Source organism: Macaca thibetana, chromosome 14 (assembly GCF_024542745.1).
Source record: "Macaca thibetana thibetana isolate TM-01 chromosome 14, ASM2454274v1, whole genome shotgun sequence".
Classification (NCBI taxonomy): domain Eukaryota; kingdom Metazoa; phylum Chordata; class Mammalia; order Primates; family Cercopithecidae; genus Macaca; species Macaca thibetana.
The window spans coordinates 40513038-40533217 of NC_065591.1; the positions used below are offsets into that span (position 1 = coordinate 40513038).

General features: G+C 35.0%; 1 protein-coding gene across 2 annotated transcripts in view; it reads right to left on the reverse strand.

Moving 5' to 3' along the window:
• LUZP2 (leucine zipper protein 2) overlaps positions 1-20180 on the reverse strand; it is a 580450-nt gene that overhangs the window by 317729 nt on the left and 242541 nt on the right. The window contains exons 2-4 of one of the 2 annotated variants that reach the window (XM_050755404.1): positions 12533-12650; positions 10503-10573; positions 4396-4477 (exon numbers count right to left, since the gene is read on the reverse strand). In XM_050755404.1, the coding sequence (XP_050611361.1) occupies positions 4396-4477; positions 10503-10573; positions 12533-12650 (271 nt within the window). The remainder of the gene's footprint in view (positions 1-4395; positions 4478-10502; positions 10574-12532; positions 12651-20180) is intronic. The other variant, XM_050755405.1, reaches the window with a different exon arrangement.

The following is a 20180-nucleotide window of genomic DNA, read 5'->3' on the forward strand; positions in this document are numbered from 1 at the left end:
ATTCTAGTGGATAACATTAGAAAAACCCTTCTTGACATTGGCTTAGGCAAGTCTCTCTTGACAAAGAACCCAAAAGCAAATGCAATAAAAACAAAGATAAATAGTTGGGACTTAATTAGACTAAAGAGCTTTTGCACAGCAAAAGAAACAGTCGGCAGAGGAAACAGACAATTCACAGATTGGAAGAAAATCTTCATAATCTATACATCTGACAAAGGACTAATATCCAGAATGTACCACAAACTCAAACAAATCAGTTTAAAAAAATCCCATCAAAAAGTGGGCTAAGAACATGAATAGACAATTCTCAAAAGAAGATATACAAATTGCAAACAAACATATAAAAAAACACTCAATAGCATTAATAGTCAGGGAAATGCAAATCAAAATCAAAATGTGATACCACCTTACTCCTGCAAGAATGGCCATAATAAAAAAAATCAATAAACAGTAGATGTTGGCATAAACGCAGTGATCAGGGAACACTTCTACACTGTTGGTGGGAATGTAAGCTAGTACAGCCACTGTAGAAAAGAATGTGGTGATTCCTTAAATAAGTAAAAGTAGAACTATCATTTGATCCATCAGTCTCCCTACTGGGTATATACCCAGAGGAAAATAAGTCATTATATGAAAAAGATACTGTACACTCATGTTTATAGTGCACAATTCACAATTGCAAAATTGTGGAACCAACCCAAATGCCCATCAATCAACAAGTGGATAAAAAAATGGTGATATATATATATATAGAGAGAGAGAGAGAGTTAATTCATATATATATATATGAAAAAAAAAATATATATATAATGCAATACTACTCATCCATAAAAAGGAATGAATTAACAGCATTTGCATTTGCATCGACCTGGATGAGATTGCAGACTATTATTTTAAGTGAAGTAACTCAGGAATGGAAAACCAAACATTGTATGTTCTCACTGATATGTGGGAGCTAAGCTATGAGGACGCAAAGGCATAAGAATGATACAATGGACTTTGGGGACTTGGGGGAAAGGGTGAGTCGGGGGCAAGGGATAAAAGACTACAAATAGGGTGCAGTGTATACTTCTCAGGTGATGGGTGCACCAAAATCTCACAAATCACCACTACAGAATTTGCTTATGTAACCAAATACCATCTGTACCCTAATGACCTATGGGAAAAAAAAAAAAGTAATTAACAAGAACAGTGAATAAAAAAGAAATAGTCTGCAATTAAGAAAATGCAAGCCATTGGTGAGAAACCTCACCATCTAGTCATCTAGTAGTTTTTAATAATAGAAAAATATCACTGTGTTGCCCCCGATCACTGATATACAGGTAATATGTCTGATTCCCATAAAGACATCATTTGTAAGTCTCTGGGAACCTGAGGTCACTCTCAAACATTTCAATGTCAGCTTTTAAGAATAGCCATTGAAAATCCATGTGGCAGTATCCAGAAATTGCAAAACAAAACTATTTTGAATAGTAACGTAAACAGAGTGAGGAAATAGAATATCTTAAATTATGAACAATGGAATAGATTTATTTAATATTCCTTTTACTAGGTATGCATTCTTATGTAATCTCTGATAATTCTTACCATGATATTATCATATAACAAAGGTTTTAAATGGTTAGAAAGAAAAAATACTAATAATGATGATGATGATACATACAATTTAGAGGCTGCTCACAATTGATTATGTCTTCTGCTCAGTAGTGTATGCATCATCTCATATAATCACCAAATAACCTGTCATATAAGTACCACTGGCATACTTTTTAAAATGAAAAAGCCTCAGAGAAATCAAATGACTCGCTTATATTCACTCAGCTAAGCGATGAAGATGAAATTAAAATGGGAAGCACAGAAGGAAGGGGAATGACTTTAGTTTAATGTCTATTATCTACTACATGCCAGATATAATTTTAGAGAGATTATGTGCATTAATTTAATGTGAATAACCCCTTAAATGTGATAATGAGGAAACTTGCACAAGTTCAAAAGCTTGATCAAGTCTGGTAATGAGCTAGTAAATTTACAGAACTAGTAAATGGCCTACTGGAAATGTAAACCGCAAACACTCCGACTCCGAAGCACATACTAAGTTATGAGTTTCCTTAGGAAGTTTCTGGTTTAGTGAAGACTTTTGGGGGAAAATAGAAACCTTCCCTCAAGATTCAATGTTCAGCTTCTTTAGGAAGTTTCTGGTTTAGTGAAGACTTTTGGGGGAAAATAGAAACCTTCCCTCAAGATTCAATGTTCAGCCACAAGGAACGCACAGCCAGCGTGCTGAGATGAAGGCAAAGGTGACTCAGTCTACATTATTTGCCCATGACATTTTTCATACTTAGATATTCTAACTTTGGTTTGTGTTCTTTCAAAAGTTGTAACTCTCTTCTTTTTGGATCTCAGACAGTTTGTATAATCTACTGAAATAATTATGAGTTCATGCCTTAGATCCTCTGCCTTACAGCTGTGCAAATGCAAGCTAGAAACACCTTATCTGAGCTACTATTTTTCAGTAAAGAAAAAAAACAATGTAGTTTTATTATGAGAACCGGAGAAAATAGTCTGTGTGAGCACTTCTATTCTTCTCTACCATTGTTTGTCATTAGGCTATGAAGAAACCCAGATTAAATATGATTAGTCACGGCAGATATGTGATTGCAATTAGGACCATTCAGTAAGCTAGGTCAGGTGTTAGGGGGAGGAATCAACAAGCTGATGATAAAAATATGTCTATTCTTTTATGTAACATTTGGTATCCAGTGAGCCAGACTTTAGACCGCATTTCAGGTGAGCAGTGAGAGTTGCCATGGCATAACAATGAACCAACATGCCCGTTCTAACAGGTGAACAGAACAGATAACAGTGAATCCTTAACATGAAACAGTTCTGTACTTTGAAAAGTCAGCAATCATTATTAGAAAGGCTGTTCCTGAAATCCGGTGTTGCAGATGACAGACTGGCCTGAGTTTCAGAAGCAAAACTCCACATTTCAATCAAGGTTGTTAAAGGAAGTTTTGTAAAAAAAAAAAAAAGGCAGGCTGACTGTGTTTAGAGAGCCTAGGATTCCAGGTAATTGACCTAAATGGAGATTCAGGCTTCACCACGGTTTTAGCGTCTGTAAACTTGATGCTTTAACATTTGTTCTTCAAGGATGTGCTGGATCAGCCTTGTTCAGAACAATCCAATCATATGCTTGAGCCACCCTGCCTTAGCTCTGGGAGTCTCCCATTGCTGCTCCACCGTGTCAGAAGGAAGTCCTCCTCTCAGAGACACACTTTTCAAATACAACAACCAATCAAAAAACAACACTAGTAATTTCCCCCCTTTTATTTTCCCAGGCCACTGTGGATTTGCCCTAATCACCTTAGGGATAGGTTATAAGTCAGGACAGCTGCTATGCCCCAGAGTCAGCCAAAAATCACTCAAACTGGCCAATCCCAAGCCCACTTATCCATCCCAACCCCACTTATCCTGCCTCACTTGTTCATTGCCCCAGAAACCACAATAAACCTCTTACCCGCAGTTTCCTCCTCTCCCTCTGCCTCATGAACAGCCTGGGTGGGTACCTTCTCGTGTGGCCCCTCTGTGGTCTACAGCTAGAACTGTGAGAAAGAAGCTGTGTTTTCAGTGGTAGTCTTTTTCTGATCTGTTGACTTTACCATACCTCATACGTTCAATTAACACACTATATTTTAAAACAGACTCAGATCCTGAAAACAAGATATAAGGTCCAATCCCTATACATGATGCATAAGGTGGCTTTGGGGAATACAGTAGAAACCTAGTTTTCAACACGGCTCTCAGGAACACCATCCCTCCTGCCTATAGTAAATATTCCTAGTAAGAGCTGAAACGGTGGAGTCAAGGGAACATCATTTCGGGTGAGAAAGTTTGTTTCACAGTTTATTTCTCACAGTTCTCGCTGTCATGAGAGGAGTTTGATTCCTCAATTTTGGAGTGCATTAGAATAACCCATGGGATGGATTAAATAGGCAGATGCGTTGGCCCTGCTCCTGAGAGATCCTTATTCAGTGGATGTGGGGTGCGACTTAACCATCACTTAGCTTAATTTACTTCCCAGTCAGTGACAACCCACGATCTGAGAGCCACTGATGAGGCCCTGACACCAGAACCTTTACCCCATTCTGTCCTTCAGTTTCTCATTCTTAAAAGTAGGCTGGGAATGAGATGATCCCCTAACAATGAAATAAAACATTAACCTTTTCCAGAAATGAATGCTGACCAAGTACTATTCTGATGACATTGACTGATGCTTCTTTTATTGTCTTTTCACTTTTATTTTTATAGGTGTGTTTGTTCCATAGTGATTTTGGAAAAAGAAAGTAACAATCTCCCAGCCCTAAAGCAAAGGGCACAAAGTGGAAACACACTTACAGTAGCCTGGTGTTTTTCTGCTTTCTCCGATGTCTCTTTAAGTTGATTTTGCAGGGCCTCCTGAAGAGATTTCATTTCTTCTCTAGTTTAGTAGAAAACAGAGCATAAGAGAGAAAATAATACAGTTCCATTATTTTCTGTGTACATTATAAAAGGAGGCTTTGCTGTATACATTTAGGACACAGACAACTAGAATTCCATAAAGTCACAGTTAAGCATACAGGATGTGTCTAAAGATTCTGGTAATAAAAGTCTTTTTCTTCCATGCAAATACTAAAAGCAAGTGGAATTTTTTAAAATTACCTTACTATTATGCTTTATAAATATCCCACTGTTTGAATCATCTGTGAGCTACATGATGTGTTAAAGTAAAGCGATATATAATTCAAGTTGAAAAGATAATTCCACTAACAGCATACTGGGATGTGAACATGCTGGTTAGAAAAAGTCACCATAGACTTGCTGATAGGATAAAATTACTGTTCCCTTCTGATGCTCTTAATTAATTAATTCTAAAGTATTGTGCTTTATACATCCTTTGTAAGGCCTGAGACCTTTTGTAAAAACAGGGAAAAGAAACTTTTTCTAACTTAAGGCCTCTCTCATTTAATGAAGATAATTAAAAAATGCATGCATATGCATATATACTCATTGTGTCTCAAGCTCAATAGTACATAAGGATCCTGTATCCCTTTTTAAAAGGAGTGATCTTTCCCTAAATTTGCATTTCTCTTAAGGATTTAGGATTTGTTGATTTATAACTCATCATATTATTTATATTTATTTATTTATAACACATCGTATTATCTTTCTGTGCCTTGATTTTTTTTTTTTAACTCAAGCTATCACCTCAAATAGATCAGATATTAGATAAAGGCTAGTGTACAAAAAAATAGAAATCTGTTTGAGTCTTACCAGTACCTAAACTAATTTAAAACTTCCAATCTAGCGCCAAAAGACTAGCTCTGGATATTTGGGCAAGTGACACACCATCTCATACTCAATTTCTTCATCCAAAAAAAGGGCACAATGGTAGAACTAACTAATAGATTTGTGCTCATATTAAGATGACATAATGTAAACAAAGTGCTTAACACAATGCCTGTAAAATAATTACTTAACAAATGTTAGGTCATGGCAATAACCACTGACACCACTCCACACTCCTATGTTCATTCTCTGACCACAAAATTCTGTACAACCACAAGCTGCTCTTTCACCCAGCAGGACTTAATGGGGCAGCCAGATTAATTAGTCTTGAGACTGATGTACCAGTCCCAATTTCAAGAATTAGAAAGAAAGTCTGTCCGTTTTTTGGAATCATTTTGGACTTTGGTTGACAAATCAAAATATAGTGAGAACAAGTTATAGAATAATTACAGTCACTTTGGTTTTTAAATGATTTATGCTTCTTGGGTGATGCTTTTAATGTGCTTGAAGTGGATTCTAAGTGACAGCTTCCATCACTGTCTCAAACTGGTTTCATTTATCAGACTGGTTTCATATATGGACATATAAAATCTGGGCTTCCATTATTATTTCTGATATTTTCCACAGAGTGTTTGTAATATAATATAATATAATATAATATAATATAATATAATATAAATAATATATAAACCTACATATATTGTAGGCTTACAATGTGCAAGACACTTTTATAAACCCCACACCAAACTATGACATCATATTATGATAGATAACTAATTCATAGTGGGGTAGTGAAATTGTGTTTTAGTGCCTATATGTTCAAACTATAAAGAGTTACTATACTATCTCTACTGAGAAGGAAGGAAGGAAGGAAGGAAGGAAGGAAGGAAGGAAGGAAGGAAGGAAGGAAGGAAGGACCTACATGCTATCCCAAACACTCAAATCTTCAACAAGCACTGAGTGAAGCACAATAAAATTATATTTCCTACTGAAAATAAAGTTATAATTAAAATGACAAAATAATAATTTTTAATATATTTTAATTTAAAATTTCTATTTTTATTTTTAAAAGATGGTCATAAAACACTTAACAAAAATTAAATAATAAAGTATGTTTTATTAAAATAACAATGAGTATATATATTTAGATAGATAGATAATGTATGTGTGGGAGTAGGTATCTATCTATATGTTTCTTCCAAAAAAAAATCCCCCATTCTGACATCTAGAGGCAATCTAGGGAACAGAACAAAAAACAAATTGTAAAATATAGAAAAGGTAGAGAATTCTGAATATTTTCCTGCCAAAGAACACTATCAGGCAGAGAGGTAAAGTAGATTTTTTGTCTTCTATATCTCATTTCTTCTGCCTTCCTTCTAGGCTTATGTCTTCACATGCTCACTGCTCTAGTACTTTAGCTAGCTATAGATTTCTGCTTCACAGACTTACTAAGTTATCCTCCTAGGGAGGTGATTCCTGACTTGCCTCTGCACCACTTCGCAACACCAACTGAGATTTACTCAATCTATACCTGCTACTCTAGGGCTCTATTTGGTACTAAACTGAAACTTTAATTCTAAAAAATTCATGGCTCAAGTGACACCTGTAATAGATAGCTCAACTATTGAAATATTTTAGCATAACATTTTGTGTTACAAGGAATTTCAAAGGGCCATCATTTCACACCTCTTTCATCCCAAATTATAGCTACAAAAACACTCTCAACTTAATCACTCTACAGAAAGCTATTTCTTTCTAGTGACTATCTGCTTATATTAGAGATGGAGAACTTGCCACAATTCTAGCAACTTTTTTTTTTTTTTTTAGTCTTCAGAGAACATTATCGTAAAGTACTTTAGTACACTGAGTCCAAAACTGCCTTCTGGGAATCTCTACCAACCAACCACCTTAAAGAATAAAAGGTTTTATTCTCTTTTGCTCAAGGACATTTTCAAATTTTCAGACATTTCAGGGTCCTGTCCTATTCCCTATTCTCCTTGTTGGGGTTATATATTCTCAGTCCTGACACGGTATGGTTTAAAATCTCTCCATCTACCTGGGGACTCTCCTGTGAATATTATCTAAGCTGTGTAAATATTCCTGAAACGTGATGCTCAAGCCAACACAAATCTCATTTTCTCACTCTTTCTCTCACATAAATGCGCGCGCACACCAACACACCCACCTTTCTCTGCTTGTCTTGCTCAAAAGACACTCTGCTGCCTCTCCATATAGTTGTATGTGGCCACAGCATATCCCCTGAATTTACTTACAGCCTAGTTCCAGCTATACAGAAAGACTTATTAGTTGCCTCTATATTACAGTTCCAGAGGAAGAAACTAGTTGATTCGTTTTGTTTGGGTGTCCACCTCTGAATCATTAGCTATGACCAGTGGTTTCAGAGTCACATAAAAGAGGCATGGCTTCCAGGGATCACTAGTCCAGATGAAGCCAGATGACAAAGATCTGAGGACAAAGGATCCAGAAAACAAGGTAATAATTGAGAGCTGGAGATGTGACCAAATGGCACCTGTAAGCACACTGCACTCTTTCAAACTCAGAGAAGATGTTTAAATTTGCAATAAATTAGTATTTTTGATAACCAAAGGTGACACTTTTTCTCTTTTAATGTTTACTAATAAGTCAGATTTTTAAATGAGATACACAGTCTCTTTTACCATGATATACACATAATGTTTATATTTCTCTTTTTAAGTAAACAGCAAAAATCAAATGCAACACATCTTATATCCTTTTGAGAAGTTACCTTTAATTATAATTCATTGAGTCTTCCATTCTAACTTTGATTGTATATATAATACAAGTTAGGCATTTTAAACAAGTTTTTAATTTTAGATAAAGCTATGAATTAGTAAGACCAAAATATTCTCCATTTTATCCTCTCTTTGAAAAGCTTGTTCTATCATCTGGTAGTTTATATACTTTACCACATGTATACTTGATGATTAAAATTCTTAAATACCTATTCACATTTTTTTCCTGATTTTTGTGGTGTTTTTGGTGTCATGTGAATCAGCCATAGATATTGTAAGAAAATATCAGCAAACTAAGGGAATAGGTTTTCATTCACATCATGCACAAGTCTGTCTCCCTATCTGTGTCCCTCCAGTGATAAAGAAAGGCTCACTTTATTTTCTTTTACTCCATGGTCCTCACTCTTGAGATCTCTCTGTCCTTGTCTCTAAGTAGTGTTTTCTTGCCCTGGTCTACAGTTTTCTTTCTACTCTGAATAGTTTTGACAGAACGATTTCTCTAAAAGCCAGGAAATAACACAGTATTTCCCCTAAAAGATTTCTTTAATTATATTATTTCTTATAGAACTACCAGAAAGAGATTCCCTATTTATTATCACTGAAACCCAGTATGTGCCACCCTTTAGCCATTTTTATTTTTGTCTTTACATACAGATTTATTTTCTAATCTTCTCAAACTCACTATATCGTCTTCAGTCTCTCACTGGGTGCTGCACATATATTGAGTAGAAATCAATTTTTGTTTTTCTACTTTTGTTCATTCTCCATTCCTAACCTGAAATACTCTATAAAAATAATCATTTTCAGCATCTCTTGGTCTCTTTTGATGGGTTATTTTTTAATTTTATTTTTTAAAGAATATAGTATATTATTAACTGTAGTAATCATGTACTCACTTCATCTAACTTATTTCTCTTCTCCAACTGAAATTTAGTATTCTTTAGCCAATACTTCACCACCAACACTCTCTCCAGCTACCTCTGACCCTGGTAACGACCACTCTAATCTCCATTTCTTTTACATCAACTTTTTAAGATTCCAAATAAAAGTGAGATCAGGTGGTATTTGTTTTTCTGTGTCTGGCTTAGTTTCCTTAACATAATGTCCTCCAGGTTCATCCATGTTGTCACAAATGACAAGATTTTCTATTTTCTGACTCAATAATGTTCTACTATTTCTATTCCAAATGTTGCTTATGTCCTCTATCACTACTTCACAGAGACACAAATACTTGTGTAATACTGAGCATGATTTATTTCAAACCAATACAATCATTAAAATAATATGGTTTTGGAAATGTGTTTGGCTTGCTTTTTTCAAGTTTTTCTTAATATTAGACTTTGAAGAGAATTTCACATTCAAGAAATAATAAACACGTCACTATAAATAATAAGAGTCAATGTAAAACAATTGACTTTATATTTTTAATAGATATTATCAACTCAATCCAAAGGCATGTCAATAATAGAGTTTCGAATTAAGAACCAAGGTCAGTGGAGGACATATAGGCTGATGAGAAGGGACTTAGAATCTACTCCACATGCTATCTTGTGTGTAAACTTTTAAACAGTTTTTTGCGTTGTGATCAGTGAGCCAGACTGGAAAGGTGGGGCTGCGGGGTAAGACGGAGCAGATTTTACATCTAAATTTCAATTAACATGATTCTTGGCAATTCCACTAAGCACTCTGAGCAACAATTTGCCATCTACAAAATGGGAATAATAGCCACTTCACAAGGTAATTGTGAAGATGAAACAAGAAAATATATACAAATCTACTAGAAGAGCTGCTAGTAAGCATGTGGCAGATGTAAGGTTATTTCTATATTAAAATACTTATTTTTCTTTTTTTGACTTGGAAAAGCAATTTAAAAATCACATGACTTTTTATAATGTACACAAATATATTTCATAAAATACTTCCCTCAAAAACAAGCAAACCCATACTAATAATATTGTACTGATTCTACTTGTATTGTTAATAAGATTATTCCATTCCTTACCACCACATCATCATTACCATAATCAAGTTTTGATTTTATTAAATATGGTCCACTTAGGTCAATATTATCAAATATGTCTATTGATGGGCAGACTTACTAGGGTCCATCTTACTAACTGAGGAAAGTATTATAGCTCCCTAACATTCAAATTGTGATTTGCAGACAAAAGGTAAAAGCATCACCATCACCAAAGAGCTTGTTAGACATGCAGAATCTCAAGCCCACCCCAGTTGTGTAAGAATCTGCATTTGAACAAGATTCCCAAGTGAATCATATGCACATGTAAGTATAAGTGAAAAGATAAATAGGTTCATGCATTTAGAATCAATAAATTTTGTGAAGTTTCTGAATGTTGCTTGACACTATGGCAGAAGTAACTAAATAAAAAAGAAAAGTCTTACCTTTGTTGCTGTCCTAATTCCAGAAGTTTCTTAACATCAGTTTTGGCAGATTGCTCATCGTTTTTTAAAGACTGATAAGAAAAGTGGAAAAGGGAAGTTTTATTCAGATGATAAATTGAGGCTCGCTTTAACTTTGGTTTTAGAGTACTAGATAGGACTGCACACACGCCCTGGAACAAGAATTAAAAATAAGTTCATGATGGTCCTCATGGCTCTAAGGATGTAAACAGAAATTTATGACACCAACTACACAATGGGTGAAAGGAATTGAGCAGTCTTGGCTTTTAGAGGTCTGATGGGGGAGAAACTACTCTCCAAATATCAAAATATAAAGAAATAAATGTTTATTTATAAGTGAATATAAAATATATCTTCTATTCATTCTTTGAAGTTTTACTGTGTTCTCTGCAGGCATGTTAAACCAGGTCTGGTATAGCTTCTACAAATACTAGGGAACATAGCAAACCTCCCTGCATATGCCAGGAAATAATAACACAATTCAAGATTAAAACAGTCAAAGGGCATGCACCTGTTAGGTTTTGTTGATTTCTTATTTATGAGTAATGCATTAAGACATACAAAAATAAAACTGGGCCATGTGAAACTGTAACTGGTCTCTACAGACAGAATATTAACAATAAGTTATGTTTACTACTTCAGTCCTTAGTGTTTATATGCCTCTAAGAAGGTGCAGGTTTCTTAATATTCTTCCCAGTCTATTCACTTGGTGAATTTCCACTTAACCACAGGTCAGGCATTGGTTTCACCAGAAATCAATCTGCACTTCTTTTCATCCTTGTGAATGTTTCCCTGATGCTCTGTGCATGCTTCCATCATACACTATGATTTCCACACTGTTATCATCCTGCTACCATCTCTGTGTCCTGCTGGGTTGCCTATGTTTTGTTTGTTTGTTTGTTTTTGCTCTTGTTTCCATCTTCTCCACATGTAACACATCTTCTGGAAGAAAAGCTTAGATGTTGACTTTAAATACTAGCTCTGTCCCTTGACTCTCTGCATGTTCTTAGTTTCTTAACCTTTCTCTAACTCCGTTTTCTCAACTATGAAATGTGACAAATAGTCTTCATGTGAAAATTAAATACAAATTAGAGAAAGAGTATCTAGCACTGCACCTTGACCATGTTCAGTAAGCCTCAGTGGTTACTAATACCACCACCACCACCATCATCATCATCTTCATTATCATTATCATCTTAATGGGATTAGGAACCTAAGGAGAAGAGTGTAGACAGAAGCAACTCCACGTGGTTTAAAAACATGATTCAGTTCAGTAACTAATAGTCTCTGGAGCCAGACTGTCTACATATAAACTCTGGCTTCTTTTGTAACATTCAAAAATAACATATCTTTCTTAAACATTAGCTCTCATGTGTAACAAGGGATGTCACAATAGGATCCACCTCATAGATATGTTATAAGAATTAAACCATATAATACCTACAAAGCTTCTAGCATACAGGAGATAATAAATGCAATGTTTATGTCAAATATTGCAATATGTTACCAAATATTTATGAAACTATTTTTACCCCGTGTAGAATTTTTTGAAGATTTCAGTATGTTAAGACTTTTTTTTTTTTTTACAGTTGTCTTTTAAAAGTATTTACCTATTTTGGTAATACGATTTATTAAAGAATCTTTAGAATTATCCCGAGGGGAATTTAAAATTATCTTGTAGGTGTCATTCCTATATTCATTTAACTCTTGAGCATAATTACTTTGTCATTTTATAATATGAAAAGCACAGGGGTCAAACTGATCTTAGAAGCTTGAGGAACTGATGGCTCTGCCAAGCACACAATTTTCTCATTTCTGTATTTGTTAAACACAGATTCCTAGAAAATATTTCAAATGACATTTCTGTTTAAAGTGCATATAATAGTAAGTAATAACTACCATGGTCCAGCCCAGAAACACATTAAAAACTGTTTAAAAATGCATGTTAATCCACTCAGAAAATCAGATGACTGCTCATCTTTCACTGCTCAGAAAATGAGTTTTCATCTCACCTGAAGGTTGACTTTAATTCCATCAAGTTCTCTTGATGTCTTTGTCAGCTGACGAAGAATGGTGCTCCGCTCCTTAAAGACTTCTTTCAGCTGCTTTTCTAGCTCTTCATAGTCCTGTCTAACACAGAAAGAACAGGCATGAGAGCCCCCTAAATGGTTCCACTTGGCATCAGTCATAATCAGTAACACTCACAGTTTTAGTAAAATCTAGGGAAATTAAAACCTCAATTACTAAGATGGTTTTGTTGTCATGATTTCATATAAAAAGGGAAAATTGAAAACCCCATTTTATAACAAAAGTTTTGTTTCCCAATGAGGACTATCTAGGCTCATTGGAGACAGCATAGATCTCCAGGCCAGAGAGAGGTTCCAGGACAATATTGTACCTCTTCTGTATGTATAATATAGTTTATCAGGTACATATTTGAAAATAGGTATGTTTATTGATACCACACTTTTCCCCTCAGGTCCTAACAATTTTACAGCAAGAGATATATTTTGGAAAAATACATCTAAGAAACATAGGTTCTCATATTGGGGGAACAAACTTTGAGGTAGAGCTAGAACATAAAGTCAGAGGTTTGCGTCTTCTCTGGTTTATAGAGAAGGCAACCCATCGAAAATGCAACACTTTCCAAACTTAGCTAAGAACCCCTATCCCTATTGCTATTAAAGAGGTATTGGGAGGAGCAAAATCTCTATGACAATCAGTGAAAAAAATACAGTAATTTCAGTGAATTTTGAACAAACTTGTTAATAAGCACCATGAAAGAAAGACTTCATTATCTGTGTCACGCATGTGCACATCCTTTTTTTTCCCCCATTTTTTTCATATCATCTTTCCAGGAATTTGAGAAAGATATTGTAATTTGTGTTGTGCAAATGTAAAAAAATAATAATCTGGGAGATTAAGTTACTGCCCTAAAGTCCTTCTTATTAAAAGAAACAATTAGCAAGCAGTGAGTGTGTGCACCTTTGTGTATATGTGTATTTGGCCAGTGGGAGGTAGGTGGTTTGGTGGCAGGATGAGGAAATTGACAATTTCCAGCGCAGCCTAACACTGTAACTGATGGGGAAGCATTAATTAAAATGATGAATTGGACACATGGCAGAGCTGCTAATCCAGGAAAGACTTCTAGGAAAATAAATATAAAATGTATAAGAAGTGCTTTGAAAGAGAAATAGAAATTAGTCATATGAAAAGAGAAAACACGTGTAGATACTGATATGGTCTGGCTGTGTCTCACCCTAACCTCATCTTGAATTGTAGTTCCCATTATTCCCACCTGTTGTGGGTGCGACCCCGTGGGAGATAATTGAATCCTGGGAGCGGGTTCCACCATACTGTTCTTGTGGTAGTGAATAAGACTAATGAGATCTGATGATTTTATAAGGGGCTTTCTGTTTGGCTGAGCTCTCATTCTCTCTTCCTTGCTGCAGGCAACACATGCCTTTCATCTCCTTCCATGATTGGGAGGCCTCCTCAGCCACGTGAAACTGTGAATCTATTAAACCTCTTTTTCTTTGTAAATTACCCAGTCTCGGGTATGTCTTTATCAGCAGCGTGAAATGGACTCATACAAATACTAATGAAAATAAATGTTGAATTTTTCAAAAAGTGAATAAATGTCAGAAGGCTTGGTGTTCTAATTGGGGAGTAGGAGATTTGTTGCTGAAATGTGAAATGACTACTCATTTCATAAGACCGTTAAGTGATGATTAGGAATCTGGGCATTATTTTGAGGACAAATGAAAGTAAATGAGAGGTTTTAGGCAGTAAATGACAAGATCAGATTTATGTTTTGGAAAATTATTCCTGGCTGAAAACTCAGGAGTGAATTGGAGAAGGGAAAAAAACAGGAAAACAGGTGCCTGTTAAGAAAGTTACCATTGCAATAGTCCAGACAAAAGATTATGCTGGCCTATCTGGAGCAGAAGCAGTGGAGGTAGGGAAACTTGGATTGATTTCAGCAAAACATACAAAATGGAATTAATAGTATACTGTGTCTGTATCTGTATCTGTGTGTGTGTGTGTGTGTGTGTGTGTGTGTTTACATTTAATTCTTTTGCCTGCATGCTGTGAAATAAGGGTGGGAGGGAGCTATTTAGTAATGATGCCATGTTGCTGGCTTAGGAAATTTTTCGACATAGCCCTTCACTGAGAGGGAAGTCAGGAAGAACAGTGCTTTTAGTAAAAGATGGGTCGACAAGTTCAATTGTAAAATTGTAGGAAAATGGCTCAAATTCTCTCAGCTTTGGTTGAGAATCTATAAAATTTTACATTGAACTTACCCACATTTTCATGTGTTAAATAGAGTAATTTATGTAAAGCATTGAACCCATGACAGGTAATTAATTCAAAATATATACATATGTAATTCTATAACTAAGAAATATCATGAATTTATAGTCATTCTGCAGAAATATAAAGGAACTAAGTCTCCTAATGGCCTTAGTGATGATTAATAAGTGCATCTCATCTAGAATAGACTTCTATTACTTTTTTCTTTTTCTCATTTGCTAAATGTAGGTCTCTAGCACTCTTCACATTCTTCTCATTAAAAGGAAATTGGAATGGCCCATTGCTAAGAACTACAATATTTCTTGTTGGCCTTCTGAATTTCACTGATGAACAGTAATCAGCCAGTAATTAGACAATTATTAATGCCCCAAATTTCCATTCAGTCTCACTGGCAAAGTTAAATACTAAACAGCAAGTCACATTTTTAATTTCTTCCAATTTTATAACCTTATTTTATGCCTCCATTTGTTTCTCCTGAACAATAAAGACATCTCCAAAATCATCTTAAGTGACCATAATAAATCATAATAGTAGATTATATGTATTGACAGCATATTATATGCAAGATGGTGTTATGCACGCCATTTCATTTACTCTGCAGAAGAAATTCATAAGAAAAGCACTATTATTAACCCTATTTTATAGGTATGGAAATTGAGTCACAAGAGTGGTAAATAACTTCTAAGGACATGCTATTAAGAAAGTGGTACATCGGTCAGTCTCCAAAGCCTAATATCTTAACCACAATTTTGAAAGAACATACTGACTTGGCTATGAGTTTATCAGATAAATATTCACTGCGTCCTTCAAGAACTTATTATATATTATTTCTTTCTTCTCTATTACACAATACGTTTTAAATGTTGACTTTATTTACTATATTTATTTTTAATTAAATTAAATATAAATAACATTTCCTTTTTTATAATATATAACATCATTTAATTTCATCTTCATATTTGATTTTCAAATAATGTTATGAGGAAAACAAAACCAATTTAAATCTCTCTATTTTCTGGTAAATACATTAGGAACCATGAAGAGGACACAAATTATCAGAAAAATATTGGCAGAATTGTTAATTAACAGCACTAGTTTAGATTCAAACATTTAAGGTCCTTATGTAAGAGGAAACCAAATTATACTGCAGAAGTAACCATAATGAAAGTATTGACTAACATTTTACTGGATTTTCTTCCATTTTCAAATGAGTGCATGCTCATCTTCTAATAATTTTCTCTTGCATACATGAAAAGTAAACATGACTCTCCTACACTCATGTTCTGTAACTGGCTTCATATGTCTTAGAGCACTTTCCATGTCTATATATGTTACTATCCATTTTGGTTGTACTTGAATATATTTTTACCACTGAGACTTTATGGTGTTTCCAATGTTTTTCTTTCTCTCTTAAAAAGTAATAAAGTGTATATTTGTGGGCACAAAAGAATTCCCTGAGTACTTCTGTGATACAAGTTTCTAAAAGTGTAAATATTTCACTAAAAGTCAACATGTTAATTTTTTTTGGGGGGGGGGGCGGGGTGGGAGGTCTGGCTTCAGTGTCCATATCTTGTATTTATTTATTTTAATTTTTAATTTTTGTGGGTATTTAGTAGGTACATGTATTTACGGGGTACATGAGATATTTTGTGTTAGTTTCAATACGTGCTGGTAAATTGCCTATCGGCTATTCTAGCCTATAATTTTCTTAGTATATTGTTATGTTCTTCACACCTTCACCTAAACCAGACATTGTCTTCTCTCCCTTTTTCTTAAAAGAAAATTTGCTAATGGCATGAATGAAAAATGGTACTCTCTTTCTGATGTAATTTGTATTTGCTTTATTAGAGATTGATTATATTTTCATAATATTACCACTTGTATTTCTTTCTCTATAAATTATCTATGTCTTTTGCCCATTTAAATTTTGAGTTAATTACTTATTAGTTTTCTAGGGCTTCCATAACAAATTAACTAAGACTAGGTAGCTCAAACAATAGATATTTTGTCTCACAATTGTGGAGGCTAGAAATCCAAAATCAAGTTGTTTGTAGGGCCGTTTCCTGTGAGGGCTGTGAGAGAAGGATCTGTCTCAGGCCCCTCTCATTGGTTTGCAGATGGCTGTCTTCTCCTTATGTCTCTGCACAGCATCTTCCTTCCAGGTGTATCTCTGGTTCTAAATTCCCCCTTCACATAAGAACACTAGTCATATTGGTTTAAAGTCTGTCCTAATGACCTTATTTTAACTTTATTACCTCTGAAAAAACTATCTCCAAATGAAGTTACATCTAAGGTACTAGAGATTAGGACTTCAACACACAAATTTGGGGGCATATACTCCAACCCATTACATTTACCTAATTTATTTGGAAGACTCTTGTCCACTATGGGTTTTAGTTCATTGTCATTATATGGAATTTTTTTTCATACCTCTTATTGGTACTTACATTTATCCCTCTCCAATTTCTTTTAAACAGTTTATGTAGATAAATCCTTTTTTCTTTATGGCATCTGGACTATTCTTAAACAGGTTTCTCCAACCCATGTAATTTAAAAGTTTATGTACATTTATAAAAATGTATCAGTTTTTAATTTTTAATAAATTACCCAATTGATTTTTGTATCTACATGTATACATATATACAAATATATATGTATTATAAGACTATAACTTAAATATGGTGAGCGGGTTGTCCTAACACAATTGGATACAATACATTCCCCACTGATTTTAATATTGCACTTTTTGATGTAACAAATTATTTTTACTAAATGTTTTTAAATTCTGTATTTGGATTCATTTGCTGTCTTCATGACATATCATGATTTAAGTATTAAAACTGTGTACAACATTTTGATACTTCTTAGATTCATCCCCCGTTGTTTTTGTTCATAGTTTCATTGGCAAATGTTCTCTTTTATTTCTTCTGAATGAATTTTAAAATGAGCATGTCAATTTTCTGAAAATTCCTGCAGGGAACTTAACTGAAATTGCATTTGCATTATAATTATATTTAGGGACATAGATAACAATCACATATTTTTCCATCCAGAAACATAATCTCATTTATTATGCCAGTACCTTTTTATAATTCAGAAATTCTCTACATTTACTCCTTTTTTGTTAGACTTATTGGTTCCTTAAGGTGGGTCCTTGGTCTGGCTGACTTCAAGAACAAAGCCACCTACCCTCGCAGTCAGTGTTACAGTTCTTAAAGATGGTGTATCTGGACTTTGTTCCTTCAGATGTTCAGATGTGTCCAGAGTTTCTTCCTTCTAGTGGGTTCGTGACTGACTTTAGGAGTGAAGCCACAGACCTTCGCAGGGAGTGTTACATCTCTTAAAGGTGGCATGTTGGGAGTTGTTCATTCTTCCCCATGGGTTCTTGGTCTCACTGACTTCAGGAATGAAGCCGCAGACCTTCACGGTGAGCGTTACAGCTCATAAAGGTAGTGTGGACTCCAAAAGTGGGAACAGTAAGATTTATTGTGAAGAGTGAAAGAACAAAGCTTCCATACTGTGAAAGGGGATCCAAGTCGGTTGCTGTGACTGGCTGGGGTGGCAAGCTTTTATTCCCTTATTTGTCCCTGCTCAAGTCCTGCTGATTGGTCCATTTTACAGAGTGCTGACTGGTCCATTTTACAGAGCGCTGATTGGTGTGTTTTTACTGAGTGCTGATTGGTGTGTTTACAAACCTTTAGCTAGACACAGAGCGCTGATTGGTGCATTTTTACAGAGTGCTGATTGGTGCATTTACAAACTTCTAGCTAGACACAGAGTGCTGAATGGAGCATTTATAATCCTTTAGCTAGACAGAAAAGTTCTCCAAGTCCCCACCCTACCCAAAAGCCTAGCCGGTTTCACCTCTGGCTATTATTGTGGATGGGTTTCTCCATTTAATTGTCTAAATAGATATTGCTAGTCATCTTTAAAGTTACTGTCTGTAAGTTGATTTTTATTCCAGATACCTCATTGATCATCTTTATTAGTTGTCATAGTTATTCAGTTTATTCTGTTGGCTTTTTAAAGTGGTAGCAATAACTTCTTTGAGTTGACCAATCATCTCTTTTTCTAAGAGCTACAATTTTCTTTCTTTTTGTTTACTAATCATGTTACCTAAGACATTCAAAACAATGTTGAATAGAGGAGGTGATAGAATCCCTTCTATTTTGTCCTAGACTTGATTTAATTTAATTAATTGATGGATTGATTTTTTGAGAGAGGGTCTGGCTTTGCCACCCAGGCTGGAGTACAGTGACATGATCTCGGCTCACTGCCACCTCTGCTTCTTGGCTCAAACCATCCTCCCAGCTCAGCCTCCCAGGTAGCTGGAACTATAGGCACACATCACCACACTCAGGGCTAAATTTTTACAATTTTTTTGTAGATATGGTGGTCTCATGATGTTTCCCAGCAGGGTCTTGAACTCTGGACTTCAAATAATTCTCCTGCCTCAGTCTCCCAAAGTGCTGGGATTATAGGCATGGGCTGCCATGTCCAGCCAGTTTATTAATTTATAACACTGCATAGTGTAGTGGTGAATAACTGTACAGAATTTTTTTCTAGTGTTGATATACTCTTGTGTCTTTTTCCAGTTTTTGACTATTATGAGTAATGTTGCAATGAATATTTCATATGCTTTGTGGTTAACATATAAACACATTTATGCTGGGTATATATCTAAGAATGGAATTGCTGTATCATAAAGCACGCATATGTTCTACTTTAGCAAATAACAGCCAAAAAATTTTTCAAATTAGTTGCAGAGTAGGAGAGGTAGAGAATTCCAGTTGCTTCATATTCTTACCCACACTGGTGTCATTAGTACTTGTTTTTAATTCAGTAACTCTGGTAGTGGTGTAATAGTGTCTCATTTTAGTTATAATTTGAATTTTCCTGGTTGGTGACTCATAAAGGGAGGATGTTATTAAAGGTGATTTTTATATATCCTTTATAAAATGACTGCTCATGACTTTTGCCCTTTTTCCATTAGTTTGTCCACTGCTTGTTAATGTATTTATACATTCCACACATGAGCCCTTTTATGATAAAATGGATTAAAATATAATTTCCTATTCTGCTGCTTGAATTTTCAATCTCTGTCTCTCTCTTTATTGTTTATTTATTTTTATTTTTATTTATTTACTTTTTTTTTTTGATATGAGGTGTAACTCTGTTGCCCAACTTGGAGTGCAGTGGCATAATATGGGCTCACTGCAACCTCCGTATCCTGGGTTCATGCAATTCTCTTGCCTCAGCCTCCCAAGTAGCTAGGATTACAGGCATGAACCCCCACGCCCAGCCAATTTTTGTATTTGTAGTAGAGATGGGGTTTCACCATGTTGG